Genomic DNA, 22,127 nt, shown 5'->3' with positions numbered 1-22,127 from the left:
TTTTCAAAAAACCAGCTCCTGGGTTTCACTGATTTATTTGAAGGGTTTTTTTGTGTCTGTATCTCTTTCAGTTCTCCTCTGATCTTAGTTATTTCTTGCCTTCTGCTAGCTTTTGAATGTGTTTGCTCTTCCTTCTCTAGTTCTTTGAATTGTGATGTTAGGGTGTTGATTTTAGATCGTTCCTGCTTTCTCTTGTGGTCATTTAGTGCTATAAATTTCCCTCTACACATTGCTTTACATGTGTCCCAGAGATTCTGGTACATTGTGTCTTTGTTCTCATTCATTTCAAGAACATCTTTATTTCTGCCTTCATTTTGTTATTTGCCCAGTAGTCATTCAGGAGCAGGTTGTTCAGTCTTCATGTAGTTGTGTGGTTTTGAGTGAGTTTCTTAATCCTGAGTTCTAATTTGATTGCACTGTTGTCTGAGAGACAGTTTGTTGTGATTTCCATTCTTTTACATTTACTGAGCAGTGCTTTATGTCCCATTATGTGGTCAATTTTAGAATAAGTGTGATGTGATGCTGAGAAGAATGTATATTTTGTTGATTTGGGGTGTGCAGCTCTGTAGATGTTTATTCAGTCCACTGGGTGCAGAGCTGAGTGGACATGAACATTTTATCAAAGAAGAAACACAGCTATCAAAAATACAGAAATATTCAACCTTGTTAATAATAAAGTGGCTGGCCTCTGGTTCATTCCTGTAATCCCAGTCCTTTGCAAGGCTGAGAAAGGAGGATCACTTGAGGCCACAAGTTCAAGACCATCCCAGGCAAGTCAATTCAAGACCAGACTTCATGTCTACAAAACATCAAAAAATTAGCCAGGCATGGTGATGCTTGCCTGTCATCCCAGCTACTCAGGGGGCTGAGGCAGGAGGATTGCTTGAGCCTGGGAGGTTGAAGTGGCAGTAAGCCATGATTGTGCCATTGCACTCCAGTCTGGGCAATGCAGCAAGACTCTGTCTAAACAATAATAATAATAATAATAATAATAATAATAAAACGGTTGGGATGCCATTCCTTACTTATTCAATACACAAAGGTAAAAGCAATTTCTACTTTTTCTATTTTTTATTACTAAAAAAAGCTGAACCATTCTCACAGCCTGAAATGCTTCTCACCTCCCCCTCTTCTATACAAACACTTCTCTGTTGATGATAATGCAAACAGTCACTCCTTTAGGAAGACTTCACCCCAGGTAGTTCCAGATCCCCTTATCTCTGCCTTCCCAGAGCTCCTGGTGTCTCTCCAGTTCCCTCTGGGTGGTGAAGTACTCCCACCTTGGGTCTTGGCATGACTCGTTCTGTGAAGGTCTTGTTCACATTTCCCCTTATGGTTCTGTTCTCCTGTGTTGTGTCATAGCACTGGGCAGAGTGGACAACCCATTCACACGGATAGAGAGGGCCCCATGGTTCTGGAGATAACCATGTAACTGATCAGAATAGGGCATTGAGGGCTGGGTGTCAGGCATGGGCTGCACTTGGGTGGGCAGGCCCCCTGGAAAGTCACAGGATTTGGCAAGCTTCCTAGTAACATCTCTCCCTAGGGCCCTCTTGGAACTTCATGCAAAAATGCTGGACGCTGGTTTATTCTCGAGAGATGGTTCATTCTGATAATCAATGAAACTCATGTCCCAACTAAAGTTCATAAACTCCAGTTTGTAAACTGAGATAATCTCAGCTGAATGAACTTGCTGACCCTCTCTCTGCTTTCCCCCAGCCTCTCGGTGCCCTTGAAACCATGTCAGTTCAAGCAGCCCCATGAGGCATTACAATGTTTAGTTATTTCAGTGATTATTAAACCTTGCCCTGTGTTGACCCCAGGTGAATCACAAGCTGGACTTCTGACAAGGACAAGCTGTGATATTCTTTTCAATTACAGAAAAAGCAAGTTAACTGATAGGATTTTTTAAAAATGTTACTAGTTTTGAAAAGGTAATTTGTGCACATGGTAAACAAGAAGGTATAAGTGGATAATGCTTTTATACTACTGAGAATAATGTTTTCTCTAATTTTTTTGGTAGATGCTTCCATCAGATTAATAAAATTTCAAGCCATTAGTTGTTGAAGGTTTTTATATCATGAATGGGAGTTGAATATTATCATGTATTATTAATATATTATTATTGAACTATCAAAGGCTCTTCCTAAAACAATTGAGATGATCTTATAATCGTTCTCCTTTAATCTTTTGATGATATCATTGGTATTTATACTTTTTCTCCGTTAACTATTCTTGAGTCTCAGGTTTAAATTCAACTTATCGTCTTAAATAAAAAAATTAAATGAATTAATTCAAACTCCTAGAGGGACACAGAGGCTGAGAGGCAGGCAGTCCTGCAGGGTTCTTCTGACTGGGACAAGGAGGACCTTGGTCTTCATAGGCCAATTCTGGTCAATTTTCCCCATGGACAGATGAGGAAACAGGCCCAGGAATATCCAAGGTCTCACACTTCCCATCCGTCAAGACTTGTTAATTCAGTTGTAGTCATGTCTTTCAAAGAGAGCTAGAGTTTAGGGAAAGAAGGAAGGAACAACTGTGTCTGATACCACCGGGAGCTTAAGTAAAGGGTTCTTTTACTTCATAGCATTTTTCCCAATTTGTAATTCAGTATTATTTGTGTTGCTGTTTAGCATCTCTTTCTCCTATTAGAGAGCTAGCTTCATCAGGGCAAGGATTCTGATTCTTTAATATTTAGTGCTTGCCACATGCCCTGAACACAGCAGGCATACAGGCTAACCAACATACAGTGGCCTCAAAGTGAGGCACCTACCTCCTCCAGTGCCTACAGTACATGGTCATGGACCTGTCACTCTCAACACCACCCCCAAGCATGAGGCCCAAAAGCATTAGCTAATCCCCTCCTCCAGCCACCAAAACTTAAAGGCCAGGTGTGGTGGCTCCCATCTGAAATCCCAGAACTTTTAGGAGACAGCAGCAGGAGGATCGCCTGAGGCCAGGAATTTGAGACCAGCCTGGGCAACGCACCTAGACCCCATCTCTACTAAAAATTAGCTGGGCATGGTCATATGCCTGTAGTACCAGCTACTAAGGAGGCTGAGGTAGGAGGATCACTTGAACCCAGGAGGTGGAAGGTACAGTGAGCTATTACCACAGCACTGAACTCCAGCCTGGGCAACAGAGTGAGGTCCTGCCTCTAAACAATTTTAAAAATAAATAAATAGAAACAAAATTTAGATACCACCTGGTCACCCCAACCTGCAAATTCAAGTTTTCCCTTACTGAGAAGAATGGGGACTTGAGAGCTGAGTTACAGAGAGATAATCTTCCTTTTTTGTTTTTGTTTCCATTTTTGTTTTTGTTTACATCCTCAAGATCATGACCTGTGAAATTTGAATCTAATACACAAATCATTCCAGAGCAATGTTGCTTCCCCATACCACAAGTAATTCACTTGGCCACTGGAAGTCAGGACAAGCTTCCCAGAAGAGAGGTACCACTTGGACTACCAATATAAAAGGATGAAAATATAGGAGTGAAGGTGTTCCTTGCATCACTGAGTCCCTGGACAGCCTGTCCACTCATGCTGATATCTGAGCCTAATGCTTCTCTGAATGTTGAGATTTAACTTTGATCCAATGAAACTAGACCAAGAAAGAAGAAACGTCTTTCATTGTTGATAAGGACATTATATTTCTCAAAGTTTTATGATTATTTTTCCTTAGCCGTCGTGTAATTATTGCTTATTTGTCTCTTCTCCATGTGCTTAGGGTACAAAGTTGACCAAAACCAAGAATAATGTCTGGGAGCACAGTACTGAGAGCACAGCTTTAAAAAACATGATGAATGCTTTAATACAGGAAATGAGTAGGGGAGAGGCAAGTGGTGCTTGGGTGTTCTTCCAATGCATAGTATCTTCCTTGACACAGTCTGTGCAGCTCTCAGTAGGCAAGTCCCTACATGTTAGAAGATGTTACCTTCTGTGGAATTAGGTGGCACAACATGCCTTCAGTTATTTTCCTTTGCAGAACACCAATTTCATTAGTTAGGACAGAGCGCTGGTTGCATTTGAATTCCAAGCAACGATTAGTCTATCACTGTTGGTATAGATTCCAACCAGTCACACCACCTCCTGAAGTTTGTAGGGCAGGTAAATCTTCATCTTAGAATAAAAATTATCTTAGCCAAGTATGTGTTTTAGAGGAAAGAGAAAACATATCTGTTTCCATAAGAGTTTTGTTTCTAAAAAAAAAAAAAATAAGAAAGGCTCTTGGTTTAGGTGAGAGAATGAAGTTAATAGTTATTAGATGACACTGAAATATTTTACTTGTATGAATGTGCTCTGTGTACCTCTCAGTGTGGGAACATAGAGAGGGAGATCCTCCAGCAATGCCACTGATACAGTCAGAAACTGCATCTTTCTTTCTCCCTGCTGAGATGAGATGGAGTCCTTTTTTGTAGAAGACCCATGGGGTGCTGCTGGGAGTAACACTTGAGACAGGAACACGAATCTCAACCAATTTCTGGTTGCAGCCTTGAGTCTCACTATTTGCCATAGTGACGCTTAGCAGGGAATGGCAGGTGCACCAGAGCAGCAGAGGACCTTCTATCTCCCTTCCTGTTAGCTTTTTATAATGTTTTATTGTGATCAATAGCAGTTGGGAAGCTACTTGCAGCCACTGAGCCTCAGTTTCTACATCTGTAAACTGGAGATAGTAGCATGGCCCTATTTAATGGCCCAGCAAAGCCACTAAAAGGAGACAGAAATGTATCGGAATTCCCTGGACTTTTATCCTACTTCTCCTGGGGATTGTCACCCACCTTCTCATGTCCACCCTTTGTTGCTTTGACACTTGCTGTCACTTCTTTTCTTAGCTACCTCTCTGTAGGGCTCCATTTTTCCAGGGATTCCAGGGTTACAGCACATGCATACCTCCATCCAAGCATGTTTATGTGTCTCCTGCTTCACTAGGCTGTCCCCAAGGAACATGTGGCTCCCGGTACATACCTGGCACAACACTGCACATAACATTCACCCACTTGGTCTTGAATCTGACATGGAATCTGCCATGATGTTCACCCACTCAGGCCAGGTGCCAAGGAGCCCTGGAGGCTTAGGGGCCAGAGGGATGGGAAAAGATGCGTTTCTAGGGTGAGAATCAGTTTCTGCAGGAGTGCTGAATGTGAGAAAGAATAAAGAGAGAAGGAAGTGAACAAGCACAGCTTAAACATCATCTGTTTCTACTGAGTTTTAACAACTCTGAGATTTTGTTTGTCATGTAATCCATTCCTCAGGCCAAGCAGACACAGAACTTCAGTGTGAGTGAAGATAATGAGCTGATATAATTTTCACACCCTCATCACTGAGATCTCTCCCATCAGGAATGGGTCACGGGGTTCACAGGTGGCAGCAACTGCTATTACAGGCCTCATCTCTACCAGCTCCTGGCACCTGCTCTCCTCCCATTAGAAAATCCTCCACTTGTCAAAAAGAAAGCCATTTGCTTTGAATTCCAATTCCACCCTCAAGAGACCGGGACCATCTTATTGGAGTCCTTGATGCTGTGTGACCTGCAGTGACTGCTGCCCCATCGTTGCTGGCTGAGGTGGTTTGGGTCAACCTGGCCATCTGGGCAGCTGTTCTCTTCTCTGTTTCCTCTCCTACTATTTCCAGACATACAGTATTTCCAGAGAGAAGGGGCCACTCTTTGGCAAAGAACCTGTCTAACTTGCTATCTATGGCAGGACTTTTGAAAGGTTCAAAGGAAGCAGCACAAATTGATACTATTCCACCAAGCCATCAGCTCCATCTCATCCATGCCCTGTCTCTTTTTTAGGGGTCCTCTACCCAACAGAATCACAGAGGATCAGCCTGAAAATGCAGAGACAGCAGCTGAGGCACAGCCAAGAGCTCTGGCTGTATTAATGACCTAAGAAGATGGAGTGGTCACCAGAAAGTCAGAGGAAGTGACACACAGGGGCCCAGCAATCTCAGCCAAGTCAACTCCACCAGCCTTTCTGGTCACCCACTGTGCGTACGGCACCCTGATAGGGACCAGAGCCATGACAGGGAATAAGACTAGGCTATGCCCTTGAGGAGCTCACCTCTGCTAAGGGAAACAGGCCTGGAAACACACAATGGTGGTAAAGAGGAAAGAGGACAATAGGATTGCATGAAGGGGATGGAAAGTGCCCAGGGGAGGAAATGGTTACATCTGTGTGAGGAGGTTGGTGAGGAAAGACTCTAAGAGAAGGCTCTGTCTGGCTGGGTATGAAAGGATGTGTAGGAGTCTTCTAGGGGGCACAGGCACACTCCAGGCATAGGTAAAGATCTGTAGGCATGGCTTGTTGGAATGAATTTCAAGTATTCTGGAATGAGGACAGCCATAGAGACAAGGGCAGGAGAGAGGAGATTTAATAGATTTTCTGCCAATGGCTCCATTTGAGTTTCTGATAAGAACCCAGAACCCCTGGACTCCCCAGTAACACTGATTGAGTTGTTTATGATTCCACATAAAATATGAACTCAAAGGAGGTCAGTGAGTGGTGTGTGTGTGCCAAGGTGGAGAAGCCTCTTCCAACTGCAGGCGGAGCACGGGGGGCCCTGCTACTGGCTGCAGCTCCAGCCCTGCCTCCTTCTCCAGCATATAAACAATCCAACAACCTCACTGAATCACTGCTGTGCAGGGCAGGAAAGCTCCACGCACACAGCCCAGCAAACAGCAGCACGCTGCTGAAAAAAAGACTCAGAGGAGAGAGATAAGGAAGGAAAGTAGTGATGGATCTCATCCCAAACTTGGCCGTGGAAACCTGGCTTCTCCTGGCTGTCAGCCTGATACTCCTCTATCTGTGAGTAACTGTTCAGGCTCCTCTTCTCTGTTTCCTTGGACTTGGGGTGCTAATCAGGCCTCTATTTTCCTTATCTGTTTTGTAGATCAAAAATGATGTTCAGGCCGGGCGCGGTGGCTCACACCTGTGATCCCAGCACTTTGGGAGGCCGAGGCAGGTGGACTGCCTAAGGTCAGGAGTTCAAGACGAGCCTGGCTAACATGGTGAAACCCTGTCTCTACTAAAATTACAAAAGTTACCTGGGCATGGTGGTGCATACCTGTAGTCCCAGCTACTTGGGTGGCTGAGGCAGGAGAATTGCTTGAACCTGGGAGGCAGAGGTTGCAGTGAACTGAGATCATGCCACTGCACTCCAGCCTGGGTAACAGAGTGAGATTCCATCTCAAAAAAAAAAGAGAGAGAGAGAGAAAAGAAAAAAAAAGATTTCAAGGAGAAGTAGCTTAAGTGTTGGATGCTACAAACATATAGAAGTTATGGTGGATTTTTGCAGATCTATAAAGGAATAAATAAGCATCTCCCCCATTCATCTTTAGTGGAAAGAAGGGTTTAGGGACAGCATTGATTGAGGATAATCTAATAGACAATGGTTTGGACCCAGCTTACTAAACCAGAATTTGGATTTTACATTTTTCCCTTTAAGTTGCAGGAGAAGAGGATGAATCTTCTCACCGGTGAGATCCTGGCATCCTAGAGCAGGTCGTGAGAAGAGTCACTCCCTACTGTGTGTAGAGGAGGTTTCCCGCCTGTCACATTTTACTTCTAACTCAATTTCACAGTTATTAAGAGTAAGGAATCATGGTCATATGGAAATAGAAAATATAAACCTTGTTTTAATTCTTTCTCAGAAAAGTTAGCAATTCAGTGAGTTGTGGTAACATAGTTTCCATCTACTGGCAATTTAACATGAATTGATATGGCTTAAATTCATCCTTTTTAAAGCCAGATTTTTTTGGAGATAGACTATTTCCAGCATGTTCCTTCTGGGTGATAAAAGAGGGCTATTAGTTCAGTATTTGTGACAATAAATGTGTATAAAATAACCTCAACTTTCCAGAATAATGTCAGGAATATGAGTCTAATGCACAAACGTACATCTCTAGGACAAGATTGCATATGTCTTCTTAAAAATACCTTCCCAATAGTTTATTTTAATACCCCCATTTCAAATACACCTGCTTAGCAGGTTATCCTAAACTCTCAGGGCTAGGAAGTAAGCAAGACTGTGAGCCAGTGATGACAGCAAAAGCATCCAGGTAGGATCAAGATGAAGTGAGAAAATATTCCTCACCCCTCAGGGTAGAACTCCAAATAGACATTCGTGGGTCCTGGCCCCCTAGTGGAGGTCACTTGAAGGAAAAACATGTTGGCATCTCATCTGCTTGAAGCCTGGACACAGGGGCACCATCAGTGTCACTCTGTGTGTGGTCTGCCATGTTGTGGGGCTGTCACTACAGATTCTGGCAGTCAGGCAGACAATACCTTAGCCTTAGATGATGCCAGTACAGGCCAGGATTCAGAAGATATAGTGTAGACCATGCCCTTCTTAGGCCAACACAATTACATGCAATAGATGACGGGCTTTTCTGTTAGCCTCTTCATTGGAACCGAAAGCAGCATTACTCTACCAAACAGAGGGGAGCTGGAAAGAAACTAAACAGTTCGCCCAGCACAGCCTCTGCCTTGACATGGAACCATGTGAGTCTAGACACTCACCTAGATCTGTCCTCGGGGGCCAATGCTGCTGACACATTAACTCAATAGTTTGTCTTGGCCTGAGAGATCATGTAACATGTAGAAAGTTTAGAAGCAGAGATTAGTGTCATTGATTTTCCATGGCTGTGACAACAAAGGAAGAAACAGGAGTGGGAAAACCCAAGGCCACCCTGGTTTTGGTAGATGGTGCACACACTTCCACTAACTATTCTGGGGCAAGGATCCAAATGCACTATTAGGCCTGGCTATGCTGTCTCTGCTGGGTTCTCAAAACACGAGCCTCCACGCCATTTCTCAGTTGTATTTTACCACATATTATAAGAGTCACTGGATTTGTTTAGAATGTTTGGAACCTATACTGCCTTAAGGGCAGCCCTTTAAAGAAGAGAAAACAAGGTCTTAATTGAACTGTCTGGAACATTTTATGGTTACTTATGTGGAATACTGCATCTTTTGCTATGAACAGGAAGGTACGTGGACATTAGAAGGTGCCTGTCTTTCAGCTGAAAGCACATATGAGGTATATGGATCCATTTATATACACCATACTTTTCAGCCACATTTTCCTAATTTGCCTCTCTGGGGACAACCTTGTGGGACTAGCAGATTCATGATTGAATTGATGGCTGGTGACCTCTTCCATCAGCTTTTCTTCTTCCTCCAGTCTTCCACCCCTCAGTAACATCACACTGAGAAGGTCTTCAGACATCCAGAACCCACAGTTGGGGGAGTCCATACACGACCCATCAAATATGAGTTGCAAGCAGGCCTGCCATAGGGAGCAGCAGCCTTAATGGGTTTTCCTACAGAGATATTTGACGTGCACAGGCAATAAACTGACTGCTTTGTGGTTGATCACCTTGAAAAAAATGAGCATATCTGGCTGTATTAGTCTTTTCTCCCACTGCTATAAAGAAATATCTGAGGCTGGATAATTTATAAAGAAAAAAGACTTCATTGTCTCATGGTTCTGCAGGCTCTACAGGAAGCATAGCGACTTCTGCCTCTAGGGGGGCCTCAGGAAATTTACAATCATGGCAGAAGGTGAAGGAGGAGCAGGCAGATCTTACATGGCTGGAGCAGAAGCAAGAGAGGGTGGGGAGGAGGTGCCACACACTTATAAACCACAAGATCTCATAAAAACTCATTGTCATGAGGACAGCACCCTAGTGGGAATGGCGTTAAATCATGCTAAACTGCCCCTATATCCAATCACCTCCTACCAGGCCCAACCTCCAGCATTGGGGATTACATTTCAACATGAGATTTGGGTAGGAGCACAGATTCAGACCATATCACTGGCACTGTGCTTATCAGGTGAATATCACTAGTTGGAAGGCTAGATTCCACAAGAGGAGGAATGTCCTGGTTCTTTAGTTGTGATTCTTCTGCACAGTGTCATTCAGGAAAATATGAGTCAATCATCCTCCCCAATAGCTCAATCCAACCAGATCATCTGACCACAGAGACTGAGGTGTAGCTGAAAGATGCCCACATTTCCATAAGGCCAATAGAAGCCATGAACACACTTGTCAATCTGTAGAAATAATAACTCTGTGACTCCTCCAAGACCCCTCTGTGAATGACGGTTTAAGAAGGGCCAGATCCTAAAACAGGGTCAGAGCTTAGAGGGAAGGGAAAGCATAAAAGCCTCTGAGTAAATTCTAAAGACAGGGTCACCACAGACTCTCAGTGACACTCTGTGATTGAGTGGATGCAGTGATGCAAAATCTCATCATTTGTAATGCCCAACCTTGTTTTTACTAACCCTGTTTTTAGACTCTCCCTTTTCCTTTAATCACCCAGCCTTGTTTCCACCTGAATTGACTCTCCCTTAGCTAAGAGAGCCAGATGGACTCCATCTTGGCTCTTTCACTGGCAGCCCCTTCCTCAAGGACTTAACTTGTGCAAGCTGACTCCCAGCACATCCAAGAATGCAATTAACTGATAAGATACTCTGGCAAGCTATATCCACAATTCACAGGAATTCATCCGATTGATAATGCCCAAAGCCCCGAGTCTATCACCTTGTAACAGTCTTAAAGCCCCTGCACCTGGAACTGTTTACTTTCCTGTAACCATTTATCCTTTTAACTTTTTGCCTACTTTATTTCTGTAAAAGTATTTTAACTAAACCCCCCTCCCCTTTCTAAACCAAAGTATAAAAGAAAATCTAGTCCCTTCTTCGGGGCCGAGAGAATTTTGAGCGTTAGCCTTCTCTCGGTCACCGGCTAATAAAGGACTCTTAATTCATCTCAAAGTGTGGCGTTTTTCTAACTCGCTCGGGTACAACAATCACTGCAGAAGACAAAAGAAAAAATTCTCACCCTTTCTACTAGGATGAGAATCCCAAAATCAAGGAAGAGTTCACTTACTAAAAAGACATAAGGGAATGAAGTACCCTGGAGGAATTCCTGCCTGAACCTCTCAGAAGCACTCACATTTGAGAAGATTGATCAAGTATTAATTCCAGGATTAGGACCATGAAGACTCCAGCTGCTTTGAGCTAATCATTGTGCCTTTTTTGTGTCTCATGGTGGAGGCGGGAAAGGACCTGATGAACAAATATAATCATTGCCGTCAGAGTTACTGTTATTATTTCTTGCCTTAATGTTACCTCCTTCTCTTGGGCATTCCAGTTCCTCAGTCAGTGACTCACCAGCCCCTATATCAATAAAGTCACAATCCCTGTGACCTGATTTCTGTTTCACTTTGTAGATATGGAACCCATTCACATGGACTTTTTAAGAAGCTTGGAATTCCAGGGCCCACACCTCTGCCTTTTGTGGGAAATGTTTGGTCCTTCCGTAAGGTAAGTGTTTTTGAGCTTCCTCTTTTGCTTCTTATGATTGCAAAGAGCAGCTTATTCCATCAGTAAAAATGCTTCTCATCAGGAGGAAGGTCTGAGGTTTTATACTTTCAGAAACAGTGTGTAGGCATCACCCAGAGCATGGCAAAGTTTACCCTGGGGCTCTCTTGCTAACTCTCAGGAACCTCTGGTTTGTCGCAGTTGAACAGCCCAAATCTCAGGTAGATCAGCAATCTGATGTTCACAACTTGGTGTGCAGACTTTGTGAGCACCATAAAGAGCATTTCCTTTTTGCTCCAGCAGGTTCCCAGGAAGGTACAGTCATACTTAGTTAGTATTAAAAGTAGGAACAGGAGTCCTTGATTGTGGTTTGTTATCTGTGGACATGAGAGTAAAATTCCTCTCTGTAGCAAGAGCTCATGAGTAGCCTTTTTTCTACTCATGAGAAGAGTTTTTATTAAAGAGGCATTAGTGATGGAGGACTCTTGCATAGTGAGGAAACCTCTTTCAGCCCATATAACAGTGTGGTGGTGCAGGATATGGAAGGCACATTTGGAGTCAGTATAAATATTGATGCGTAGTCCCTTTGCAAGCGTGAAGGTCCAAGTTAAGGCAATGAATTTGGCTTGCTGACAGGTAGTGGAGGGGGACAGAGCAGTAGCCTCAATGATAGATGTGGAGGATAATATAGCATAGCCTGCCTTTGCTGGTGAGTGGTGATTAGGCCTGGTGGAACTGCCATCAATAAACCAAGTGTGATCAGGGTGAAAAACAGGAAAGAAGGAAATACGGGGAAATGGAGTGAATGTCAGGTGGATCAGAGAGATACAGTCATGGGGGTCAGGTGTGGCATCAGGAATAATGTGGGAGGCCAGATTGAAGTCCGGGCCAGGAACAGTGGTAATTGTGGGAGACTCAACAAAGAGTGAGTATAGCTGAAGGAGCCAGAGAGTAGAAAGTATACGCATCAGGTGTGAGGAAGAAAATTGATTTTGGAAGTTATGAGAACTGTATGGAGTGAGTTGAGCATAGTTTGTGATTTTGAGGGCCTCTAAAAGTATTAGGGTGGTGGCAGCCACAGCACAGAGACATGATGGCCAGCCTAAAACATTAAGGTCAAGTTGTTTGGACAAAAAGGCTACAGGGCACAGTCCCAGTCCTTGTGTAAGAATTCTGACTGCACAGCCCTGCACTTTTGCTGTGTGTAATGAAAAGGGTTGGGATGAATCAGGTAGAGCTAGTGTGGGAGCAGTCTCTAGAGCTGTCTTCAAGGAATGGAAAGAGGAGTGGGGAAAGGATTTAAGATCTATGGGGTCAGCTAGGTTTCCCTTTGTGAGTTTATATAATGGTTTTGTTAGGATGGCAAACCAGGTATCCAAAGGCAAAAGTATCCAACCATGCCCAGGAAGGAAAGGAATTGCTGTTTTGTAGAGGGGTTGGGGTTTGAGAGATCAGCCGGACATGATCAGCAGGGAGAGCACATGTGTTTTCATGAAGAATTATGCCGAGGTATGTAACGGATGGAGAAAAAATTTGAGCTTTGGAGGGGGATACCCAATATCCTTTGGAGAATAAATGTTGAAGGAGCAAGATGGTATTTTGTTGAGAAGACTCAAAGGAGGGACTACAGAGAAGAAAGTCATCAACATATTGAATAAGGTGGGAAGCAGAGGGGTGGAAAGAAGGTAAATCATGAGGAAGAGCTTGGCTGAAGTAACGAGGGCTGTCCCAGAAGCCTTGTGGCAGTACAGCCCAGGTAAGCTGTTGGGACTGATGGGTGACAGGGTCAGTCCAGGTAAAAGCAAAGAGAGGCTGGGATGAGGGGTACAGGAGAAAAGTGAAAAAAAGCATCTTTAAGGGAGGGAGTAGAGGTGTCCCATACCTGTGGGTTAAGGTGGAGGGATACAAGAGGAAGACACGAAGGAGGCTTTGGGTTGGGAAGGGTAGCAATGAGATATGACTGTAGTCCAGGAATAGTCAGAGAAGCAGATAATTTGGTTAAAATATCTTGGCCTAATAAGGGAACTGGGCAGATGGAGATAACTAAAAAGGAGTGCATAAAAGAATGTTGTCCAAGTTGGCACCAAAGTTGGGGAGTTTTAAGAGGTTTAGAAGCCTGGACCTCAATACCCACAACAGTTATGAGGGCAAGGCAAACAGGCCCTTGAAAAGAAGGTAATGTGGAGTGGGTATCCCATGTATCAATTAAACAGGGAATGGACTTACCCTCCACTGTAAGAGTTACCTGAAGCTTACCATCTGTGGTGGTCCGGGGACTTCCAAGGCGATTGGGCAGTGCCAGTCTCCAGCTGCTAAGCCGAGGAGATCTGGGAAGGAGTCGGCCAAAAAACGTTGGGTTTGAGCTCCAGGAGCTTTAGGAGCAGCGGCCATGTGAGTCAGACAGTCTGACCTCCAGTGGGGGCCCGCACAGACAGGGCATGGCTTAGGAGGAATCCCAGGCTGTGGGCATTCTGAGGCCCAGTGGCCAGGCTTTTGGCATTTGAAGCAAGGTCCATGAGGAGGTTTTGAAGGAGACCCTGGGAGCTGTGGATTGGATGTTCTGAAGGTTTTTGTATGCTGGAGATGTGGTTGTGGGTTGTCTTACAGCAGAGGCAAGTAGCTGTAACTCAGAGATGTATTGTCGCTTGGCTGCCTCTTCTCTATTATTGTACACCTTGAAGGTGAGGTTAATTAAGTCCTGCTGTGGGGTTTGAGGGCTGGAATCCAATTTTTGGAGTTTTTTTCTAATGTCAGGAGCAGATTGGGTGATAAAATGCATATTAAGGATTAGGTGACCTTCTGGGCCCTCTGGGTCTGGGGCTGTGAAGCGTCTAAGGGTAGCTGCTAAGTGGGCCATGAACGGGGCTAGATTTTCATCTTTACCTTTGGTAGTTTCCTTTAGCTTGTCATAATTAACAGCTTTGTATGCTGCTTTTTTGAGCCCCTCGACTAGGCAGGAGACAATGTAATCTTACCTAACTATAGCAGGGGAGTCCATCTGGTATTCCCAATGGGAATCCTCTCAGGGAACTGCCCTGATGCCTTCTTGAAGGTCTGGCTCATGACACTGGTGGGTGTCAGTGTGAGATTGGGCTAGGGTATAAACTCTTTCCCGCTCATCTGGGGAGAGGGGAGAAGTCACGATGACATTTCAGTCACTCCAGTTTAACTTGCAGGACCGAGTTAAATATTAGAATTCCTGTATATGTTTAGTGGGGTCTGATAAGAAAGAGTCTAAACACTGACTGATCTGGGAGAAGTCTAACAGAGAAAAAGGCACATGTACCCTGACTATGCCTTCAGCTCCAGCCACCTCTCTAAGAGGAAATTGTTGGGCAGGTAGGGGAGGGCTAGTTGCAGAATGAAACTGTAAGCTGGACCAGGTGTGAGGATGGGAGGTAACAGAAGGATTATAGGGTGGGGAAGCAAAGGCTGAGGAAGAAGTGGGACCTGGCTCAGCCTGGAGAAGAGCAGCCTGGGGAGGAGGGGAGAGGTCAGATGGGTCCATAGAAAAGGAGGATTCACAGGACTCAGAGCTTGGGGTGGAGACTGAAGGAACAGACAGGAGAGAAAGAAGAAAGATTTGGGAGAGGTCACATTGGGAGCAGAGACTAGGGAGGGACTGATGTGTAAAACAATGCCTGGATGTCAGGCACCTCAGACCATTTGCCCATTTTTCGACAAAAATCATCCCCGTCTTGTAAGATGGAGAAATCAATAGTGTTGTTTTCTGGCTATTTGGAAGCATTGTCGAGTTTGTATTGGGACCAAGTGGTATTGCAGAAGAAAATAAGGCATTTAGGTTTTAGGTCAGGTGTTAATTAAAGGGGTTTTAGGTTTTGAAGAACACAGGCTAAGGGAGAAGAAGGGGGAATGGAGGGTGGAAGGTTGCCCACAGTGAAGGAGGCAAGCCAAGAGGAAAGAGAGGGTAGAGACATAGAAAGAGGGGGCATGGTACTTGCCAGCCAGGGGAGGTGGTACTTGCCACCAAGATGAAGGATCAAGGCAGGCACCCCTGCAGTGATCAGACACCTCTGAAATGTGGGTGAAAAATGAGGCAGGCATCCCCACAGTGATTTAGACACCACGGGAAGACTGTCTTCCCGAGTCCGTGACTGGTGCTGGAGTTTTGAGTTGATGGATAAAACACATCTCCTCTGTCTCTACCAGAAAGGGAAAGAAACCGAAATTAAGGAAGGGAGAGATTGAAGGGTGGAGGGATAGCAAGAGAGGTTGGAGAAGAGAATAAGAAGAGGCCGCTTACCCAGTTGAAAATTTGTGATGTTCCTTGGGCTGGTTGGTCTGAGGACCCGAGGTTATAGGTGGATCTCCTCATGGAGTGAGGGTGAGGACTGGGGACTGGTCTCCCAAAGGAGTCCCCCTGTCCCAGGTCTTCAGCACCAAACGACATGTGCGTCCATGTGAAGAGACCACCAAACAGTCTTTGTGTGAGCAATAAAGCTTTTTAATCACCTGGGTGCAGGCCAACTGAGTCTGAAAAAGGAGTCAGCAAAGGGAGATAGGGGTGGGGCAGTTTTATAGGACTGGGGTAAGCAGTGGAAAGTTACAGTTAAAGGAGGTTATCTATTGTCAGCAGAGGAGGGGGTCACAAGGTGCATTTGGGGAGATCATAAGACTCATTGTCCAGAAGAAGAATGTCACGAGGTCAATCGATCGATCAGTTGGGGCAGGGCAGGAAAAAGTCATAATGGAATGTAGTAAGGTTGGTCAATCAGTTAAGACAGGAGCTGGCTATTTTACTTCTTTTGTAGTTTTTTGGTTGCCTCAGGCCATCTGGATGTATACTTGCAGGCTTGGGCTCAGAGATCCGACACCCACCACCTTTCCCATATCAACTTTTTAGTAGATGTACCCCCAAGATACACATTCCTCAGACCTTCTTTTCCATAGTTAAAATTTCAAAGAGCTTCTGCACAGCAAAAGAAACTACCATCAGAGTGAACAGGCAACCGACAGAATGAGAGAAAATTTTTGCAATCTACTCATCTGACAAAGGGCTAATATCCAGAATCTACAATGAACTCAAACAAATTTACAAGAAAAAAACAAACAACCCCATCAAAAAGTGGGCAAAGGATATGAACAGACACTGCTCAAAAGAAGACATTTAGGCCGCCAAAAAACACATGAAAAAATGCTCATCATCACTGGCCATCAGAGAAATGCAAATCAAAACCACAATGAGATACCATCTCACACCAGTTAGAATGGTGATCATTAAAAAGTCAGGAAACAACAGGTGCTGGAGAGGGTGTGGACAAATAGGAACACTTTTACACTGTTGGTGGGACTGTAAACTAGTTCAACCATTGTGGAAGTTGGTGTGGCGATTCCTCAGGGATCTAGAACTAGGAATACCATTTGACCCAGCCATCACATTACTGGGTATATACCCAAAGGATTATAAGTCATGCTGCTATAAAGACACATGCACACTTATGTTTATTGCGGCACTATTCACAATAGCAAAGACTTGGAACCAACCCAAATGTCCAACAACGATAGACTGGATTAAGAAAATGTGGCACATATACACCATGGAATACTATGCAGCCATAAAAAATGAAGAGTTCATGTCCTTTGTAGGGACATGGATGAAGCTGGAAACCATCATTCTCAGCAAACTATCGCAAGGACAAAAAACCAAACACCGCATGTTCTCACTCATAGATGGGAATTGAACAATGAGAACACATGGACACAGGAAGGGGAACATCACACACCAGGGACTGTTGTGGGGTGGGGGGAGGGGGGAGGGATAGCATTAGGAGATATACCTAATGCTAAATGATGAGTTAATGAGTGCAGCACACCAACATGGCACATGTATATATATGTAACAAACCTGCACGTTTTGCACATGTACCCTAAAACTTAAAGTATAATAATAATAAAAGAGATAAACTTCATGATACATAAAGCATATCTCAATAAAGCTGTTAAAGAAAAAAATAAAATAATAAAATAAAATAAAATTTCACCCCTGAAATGTAGAAACAGGAAGGTTTGTTTTTAAGTTTCAGTGCAAACTCTGAGCAGGTGTCATAATTTGCTGTGTTTGATGTATAGAGGTGACATTTTCTCAGAACTTCCATCTTAAGCTGGAAAACTGGAAAGTGAGTCCACTTTGTCATTCTGTCACGCACTCATTTTCTCACTCAACAAACATGCCTCACACTTATCTAAATCTGCTAGACTAAAAGAGGTCCCTGGCGTCTGTAACTTTCCAATTCTGCTAGACTTCTAGAGCCAGCTCATGAAATAAATGAAAACGATGAAGAACAAAGAGATAAAAGAGTGCACGTTCCTTTCTGATGCTCACTCACTTTCCCTCATCCTCAGTTTCTTCACATGCCCCTGGAGGTGATCATTCAGGGATTTATGAGATTTTAGAGACAACACATGGAAAAGCAAACAGACATCAGAAAGACAAGGAGTTACTTAGTATTTATACACAAGGGTAAGTCATCCAGTATCCACAACACTTGGAGAAAATTCAAGAGTAATTTTAAATTTCCCATTTCAAATACCTCCTCTGTTTTCTCTCCTTTCCCTCATGATGTATCTAAATAAGCTTCCTCTAACTGCCAGCAAGTCTAATTTCATTGGTTTTGAATGTTTTCAGCCCCAATTAGAGGCAGGGTTAAGTTCATTTAAAATAATAATGTAATATTATTTTGTTTCTCCTCCCAGGGCTTTTGGACGTTTGACATGGAATGTTATAAAAAGTACAGAAAAGTCTGGGGGTGAGTATTCTGGAAGCTTCCATTGGATAGACTTGTTTCTATGATGACTTTATGCCGCTGCACAGAGGACAGTCTCAGCCCAGGGTGTCTTGGGATGAAGATCTGGCCAACCTAACTGCAGAGAGGTTTTCTGAAGGAAGAGGATATATATTTGGGAGTAGAGTATTAGAATGGGAATCTGTGTGCCATTATAAGCTATGTGCAAATTCAGGGAGGTAAAGGAAGACAAAGATGTTCCAAAGAAAATATGAGGAGGACTTCATATGGGTTTTGAAATAGTTCTCCTTCACTACAAAGATCAGTAACAAGGGTGATGCCACACCAAGGTTGGACAGGCAGTTGCTGCGCCAGTGTCCTTGCAGAAATATTTTTGTGTAAGGTTGGGTTGGGCTTTCTGCAAGCTTGTGGTTTCGCCAAGTCTTTTGTGATCATTTTGTTATCAGGCACACAAGCATGAGAATCCACTCTTCATAGCTTTCTTTATTTGTCAGGGTTTTTAATAGCACACATAGGCACACAGACACACTGACACACACAAACAGACGTGCTATAATTTTGGTTCTCACAACGTTCACACTCGCTATTGTAAAACTTTTTGAGACTTGTCCTACCAAGGATCCCACATGTCACCAAGTGTTGAGGTCTTCAGTCTAAACTAGGCTGGGACCATTGTGGTTACCACTTTTCTCCAGGCTTTTGTGGCCCAGGGACTCATCATGTTCTGTCCAGTGTCTGCCTATTCCCCTCTTCTTTTTTTCTTCCCTTGGTGCCCTTTTATCACATGCATTGTCTCAGACTTTTCTAATATGTGCTCATAAATGCATGGCATCATCTCCTTCCCACATCGATTCACTTTCAATTAAAAGTCAAAACTCTTTCATTTAAACTTTGAATTTAACATGCTTTTGAAAGAAGGGTTGAGAGATACAGAGAAACAGATTGGGAAACCATGCTCTGCTGTTTGTTTGTTTAACTTTCTGTGTAAGTATGGAATTTTTCATTCTGTTTTATTATTAACTTTAAGCCAAGATTTTTTAATTGTTCAATTCCCACCTATAGAAGTATAATAAAAAAATATATAAAGACTTTTTAATAGAAGGATATATGAGTATATCTTTGTCTATACATTTCTGCTGAATTTGAAGAAATGCTGAATATTCTTAAACCATTGTGTTTCCTGGTGGGCTGATGGACTGTGATTTTATAAGGTGGCCTCAGCCAACTGCAGCAGCTGTTCCCTGTCAGAGGGGCTAGAGGTTTGGCGACAGTGGTGGAAGAGGTGCAGTGGTGTGTTCATTCACTAGAAGCATCAGGGAGGTTTTGCCTCTTTTTAGTTCATCTTGTCTCATCAAGTCCTCAGAAACCACAGTGCTGCCTGAGGGTGCTGTGGAGCTGGCATGACCCATACAGGCAACACAACTGAGTAGAAAGAACACACAGCTCTGGATGTCCATGGGTCCCACAACAACTGCCCTTGACACATTTAGTCCTTGTGAGCATTTGATGATTTACTTGCCTTCAATTTTTCATGGACCTAATATTATTTTTAAAAGTGAAATATTTTAAACATATGAAACATTGTGGAGAATGGCATGGGAAATACCCACGTATGCACCACCCAGCTTAACAAATGCTCTCCTGTCATTTCTAACCATGATCTCTTTGAAGAGCTCTTTTGTCTTTCAATGTCTCTTCCCTGTTTGGCCCACATTACCCTTCATCGTATGAAGACTTGGGTGGCTCCTGTGTCAGACTCTTGCTGCGTCTTATACCTAATGAACTAGAACCTAAGATTACTGTGTATTGTACATCTAGGGGATTATGTAATGTCAGGATCAAAGTCTGGCTTCCTGGGTTTGGCTCCAGCTGTAGTATAAGGCTGTTGATGTTTAATCAACTCTGTTTTTCCACACAGTTTTTATGATGGTCTACAGCCTGTGCTGGCTATCACAGACCCCGACATGATCAAAACAGTGCTAGTGAAAGAATGTTATTCTGTCTTCACAAACCGGAGGGTAAGCATCCATCTTTTGAAATTAAAATACTCCTTGATTGATTAAATTTTTATTTTGCAATTCTTATATGTTCATAGACAGTTGCCTAAAAACTGTGCAGGAAGCTTCCATGTACACTTCATCCTGTCCCCCCCAGATGGTAACATCTTGCAATCTTGCATAACTACAAATACAGTATACTCATGTTACTATAGTACAAGAAATTGACATTGATACAGTTCACAGAGCTTATACAGATTTCACCAGTTTTATGTGCCCTCATTTGTGTGTGTAGGTTTTTTTGTTTTTTGTTTTTGTTTGTTTATTTTTTGAGATGGAGTCTCACTCTGTCACCCAGACTGGAGTGCAGTGGTGCAGTCTTGGCTCACTGCAAAATCCGCCTCCAGGTTCAAGTGATTCTTCTGCCTCTGCCTCCCGAGTAGCTGGGACTACAGGTGTGCACCAGCATGCCCTGCTAATTTTTGTATTTTTAGTAGAGATGAGGTTTCACCATATTGGCCAGGCTGGTCTTGAGTGTGTGGGTAGTTCTACGCAAATTTATCACATTTGTAGATTTGTGCAATGACCAGCATGATCAAGACGCAGACCTATTCCATCTCCATATGGCTCCCTGCTGCTATCCTACAGTCACAAGTCTTTTTCTCTGAGAGGGTCTTTATCAGAGCTTTTTTTTATCAAACATTTTTTATTTTGAGGAGGCTAATGTATTAATTTTTATTTATGAATTGCACTTTCGGTGTCAAGTCTGAAAGTTCTTTGCCTAGCCCTCCTTCCTATGTTGCCAATTTTTCTAAAAGTCATAAAGTTTAACACTCTACTAAATGTAACTCTATTATCTATTTTGTGTTATTTTTTGTATAAGGTATGAGATTTAGATCAACGTTCATTTTTTGTGGCTTATGGCTGTCCAATTTTTCCAAAGCCATTTTTGGAAAGGTGGGCATATTGTTAAAAATCAATTGGGCATATTTCTTTGCATCTCTCATTTGCTATTCTGTCCCATTAATCACTGTGTTTATTCCACCACCGATAACAAACTGCTGACTCTAATAGCTGTACAGTAACTCTTAACATCATGTAGAGTGATTCTTCCCACTTTTATGGATGTATTTTTTCAGATTTGTTTTAGCTCTTCCTGGTCCTCTGCTTTTCCATAAAAATTCAGAATGAGTTTCTCAGTGTCTATAAATAAACATGCTGTTATTTTGACAAGAATTGAATTAAATGTATAGATCAATTTAGGGAAAGTCTTTATCTTCACTATGTTTGGTCTTTCAATTCATGAACATAGTATGCCTCTCCATTTCCTTAGATTTTCTCTGATTGCTTTTAGCAATTTGTAGTTTTCAGCATAGAGATCCTGTACATGTTTTGTTGGATTTACAGCTAAAGTATTTCATTTTTGTTGGAGTGACTGTAAATGATATTATGTTTTTCTTGTATTTTCAGATATTGATTGTTGGTACATAGAAACATGCTTGGTTTTTGTTTGTTGATCTTGTATCATAGAACCTTGCAGAACTGACTTAGTATTTCAAGCATTCTTTTTGTATATTCCTTGAGATTTTATACATTGACAATTACGTCACTTGAAAATAGAGACAATTCTTTTATTTCCTTTCCAATCTGTATGCCTTTTTAATTCTTTTTCCTTGTCTATTGCACTAGGACTTCCAATATAATGTCGAGTAAATGTGGTGAATTTTTGAATTGTTCCTAATATTAGGAGGGAGGCATTCAGTCTTTCATCAATAAGCATGATTTAGATGAAGTGGTGTTTTTTTGTAGATTCTCTTTATCAAATTGAGGAACTTTCTCTCCCTAGTTTGCTGAATTTTTAACATAAGAGTGCTGTAAGTACTCATTATAAAACAAAATATTGTTATGGAAGACGAAAGAAAGGTGCAAGCATGCTGGCTTGATAGCCAAGTTGGCAAAAATAATTATTTCTTTCTTTTTCTTTCTATCCATGGAATAAAAAATTAAGAGAAAAGAAAGTTCATAGAATTGTAT

General features: G+C 42.8%; 2 protein-coding genes across 2 annotated transcripts in view; one reads left to right on the top strand and one right to left on the bottom strand.

Annotated features, from left to right (window-relative positions):
• The first annotated feature begins 6,672 nt into the window (after nt 1-6,672).
• CYP3A67 (cytochrome P450 family 3 subfamily A member 67) overlaps nt 6,673-22,127 on the top strand; it is a 28,431-nt gene continuing 12,976 nt past the window's right edge. The window contains exons 1-4 of the mRNA XM_034964542.3: nt 6,673-6,810; nt 11,242-11,335; nt 18,047-18,099; nt 20,015-20,114. Coding sequence (XP_034820433.2) covers nt 6,740-6,810; nt 11,242-11,335; nt 18,047-18,099; nt 20,015-20,114 — 318 coding nt within the window. The 5' untranslated portion in view covers nt 6,673-6,739. The remainder of the gene's footprint in view (nt 6,811-11,241; nt 11,336-18,046; nt 18,100-20,014; nt 20,115-22,127) is intronic.
• The window catches only part of ZSCAN25 (zinc finger and SCAN domain containing 25), a 119,221-nt gene continuing 103,829 nt past the window's right edge, over nt 6,736-22,127 (bottom strand). The window contains exon 8 of the mRNA XM_055115179.3: nt 6,736-7,191. Coding sequence (XP_054971154.1) covers nt 7,148-7,191 — 44 coding nt within the window. The 3' untranslated portion in view covers nt 6,736-7,147. The remainder of the gene's footprint in view (nt 7,192-22,127) is intronic.

The sequence above is a fragment of the Pan paniscus genome, chromosome 6, assembly GCF_029289425.2.
Source record: "Pan paniscus chromosome 6, NHGRI_mPanPan1-v2.0_pri, whole genome shotgun sequence".
Taxonomy (NCBI): domain Eukaryota; kingdom Metazoa; phylum Chordata; class Mammalia; order Primates; family Hominidae; genus Pan; species Pan paniscus.
The sequence above is the reverse complement of the archived record's forward strand: the minus strand, read 5'-3'. Positions and strand labels throughout refer to the sequence as shown.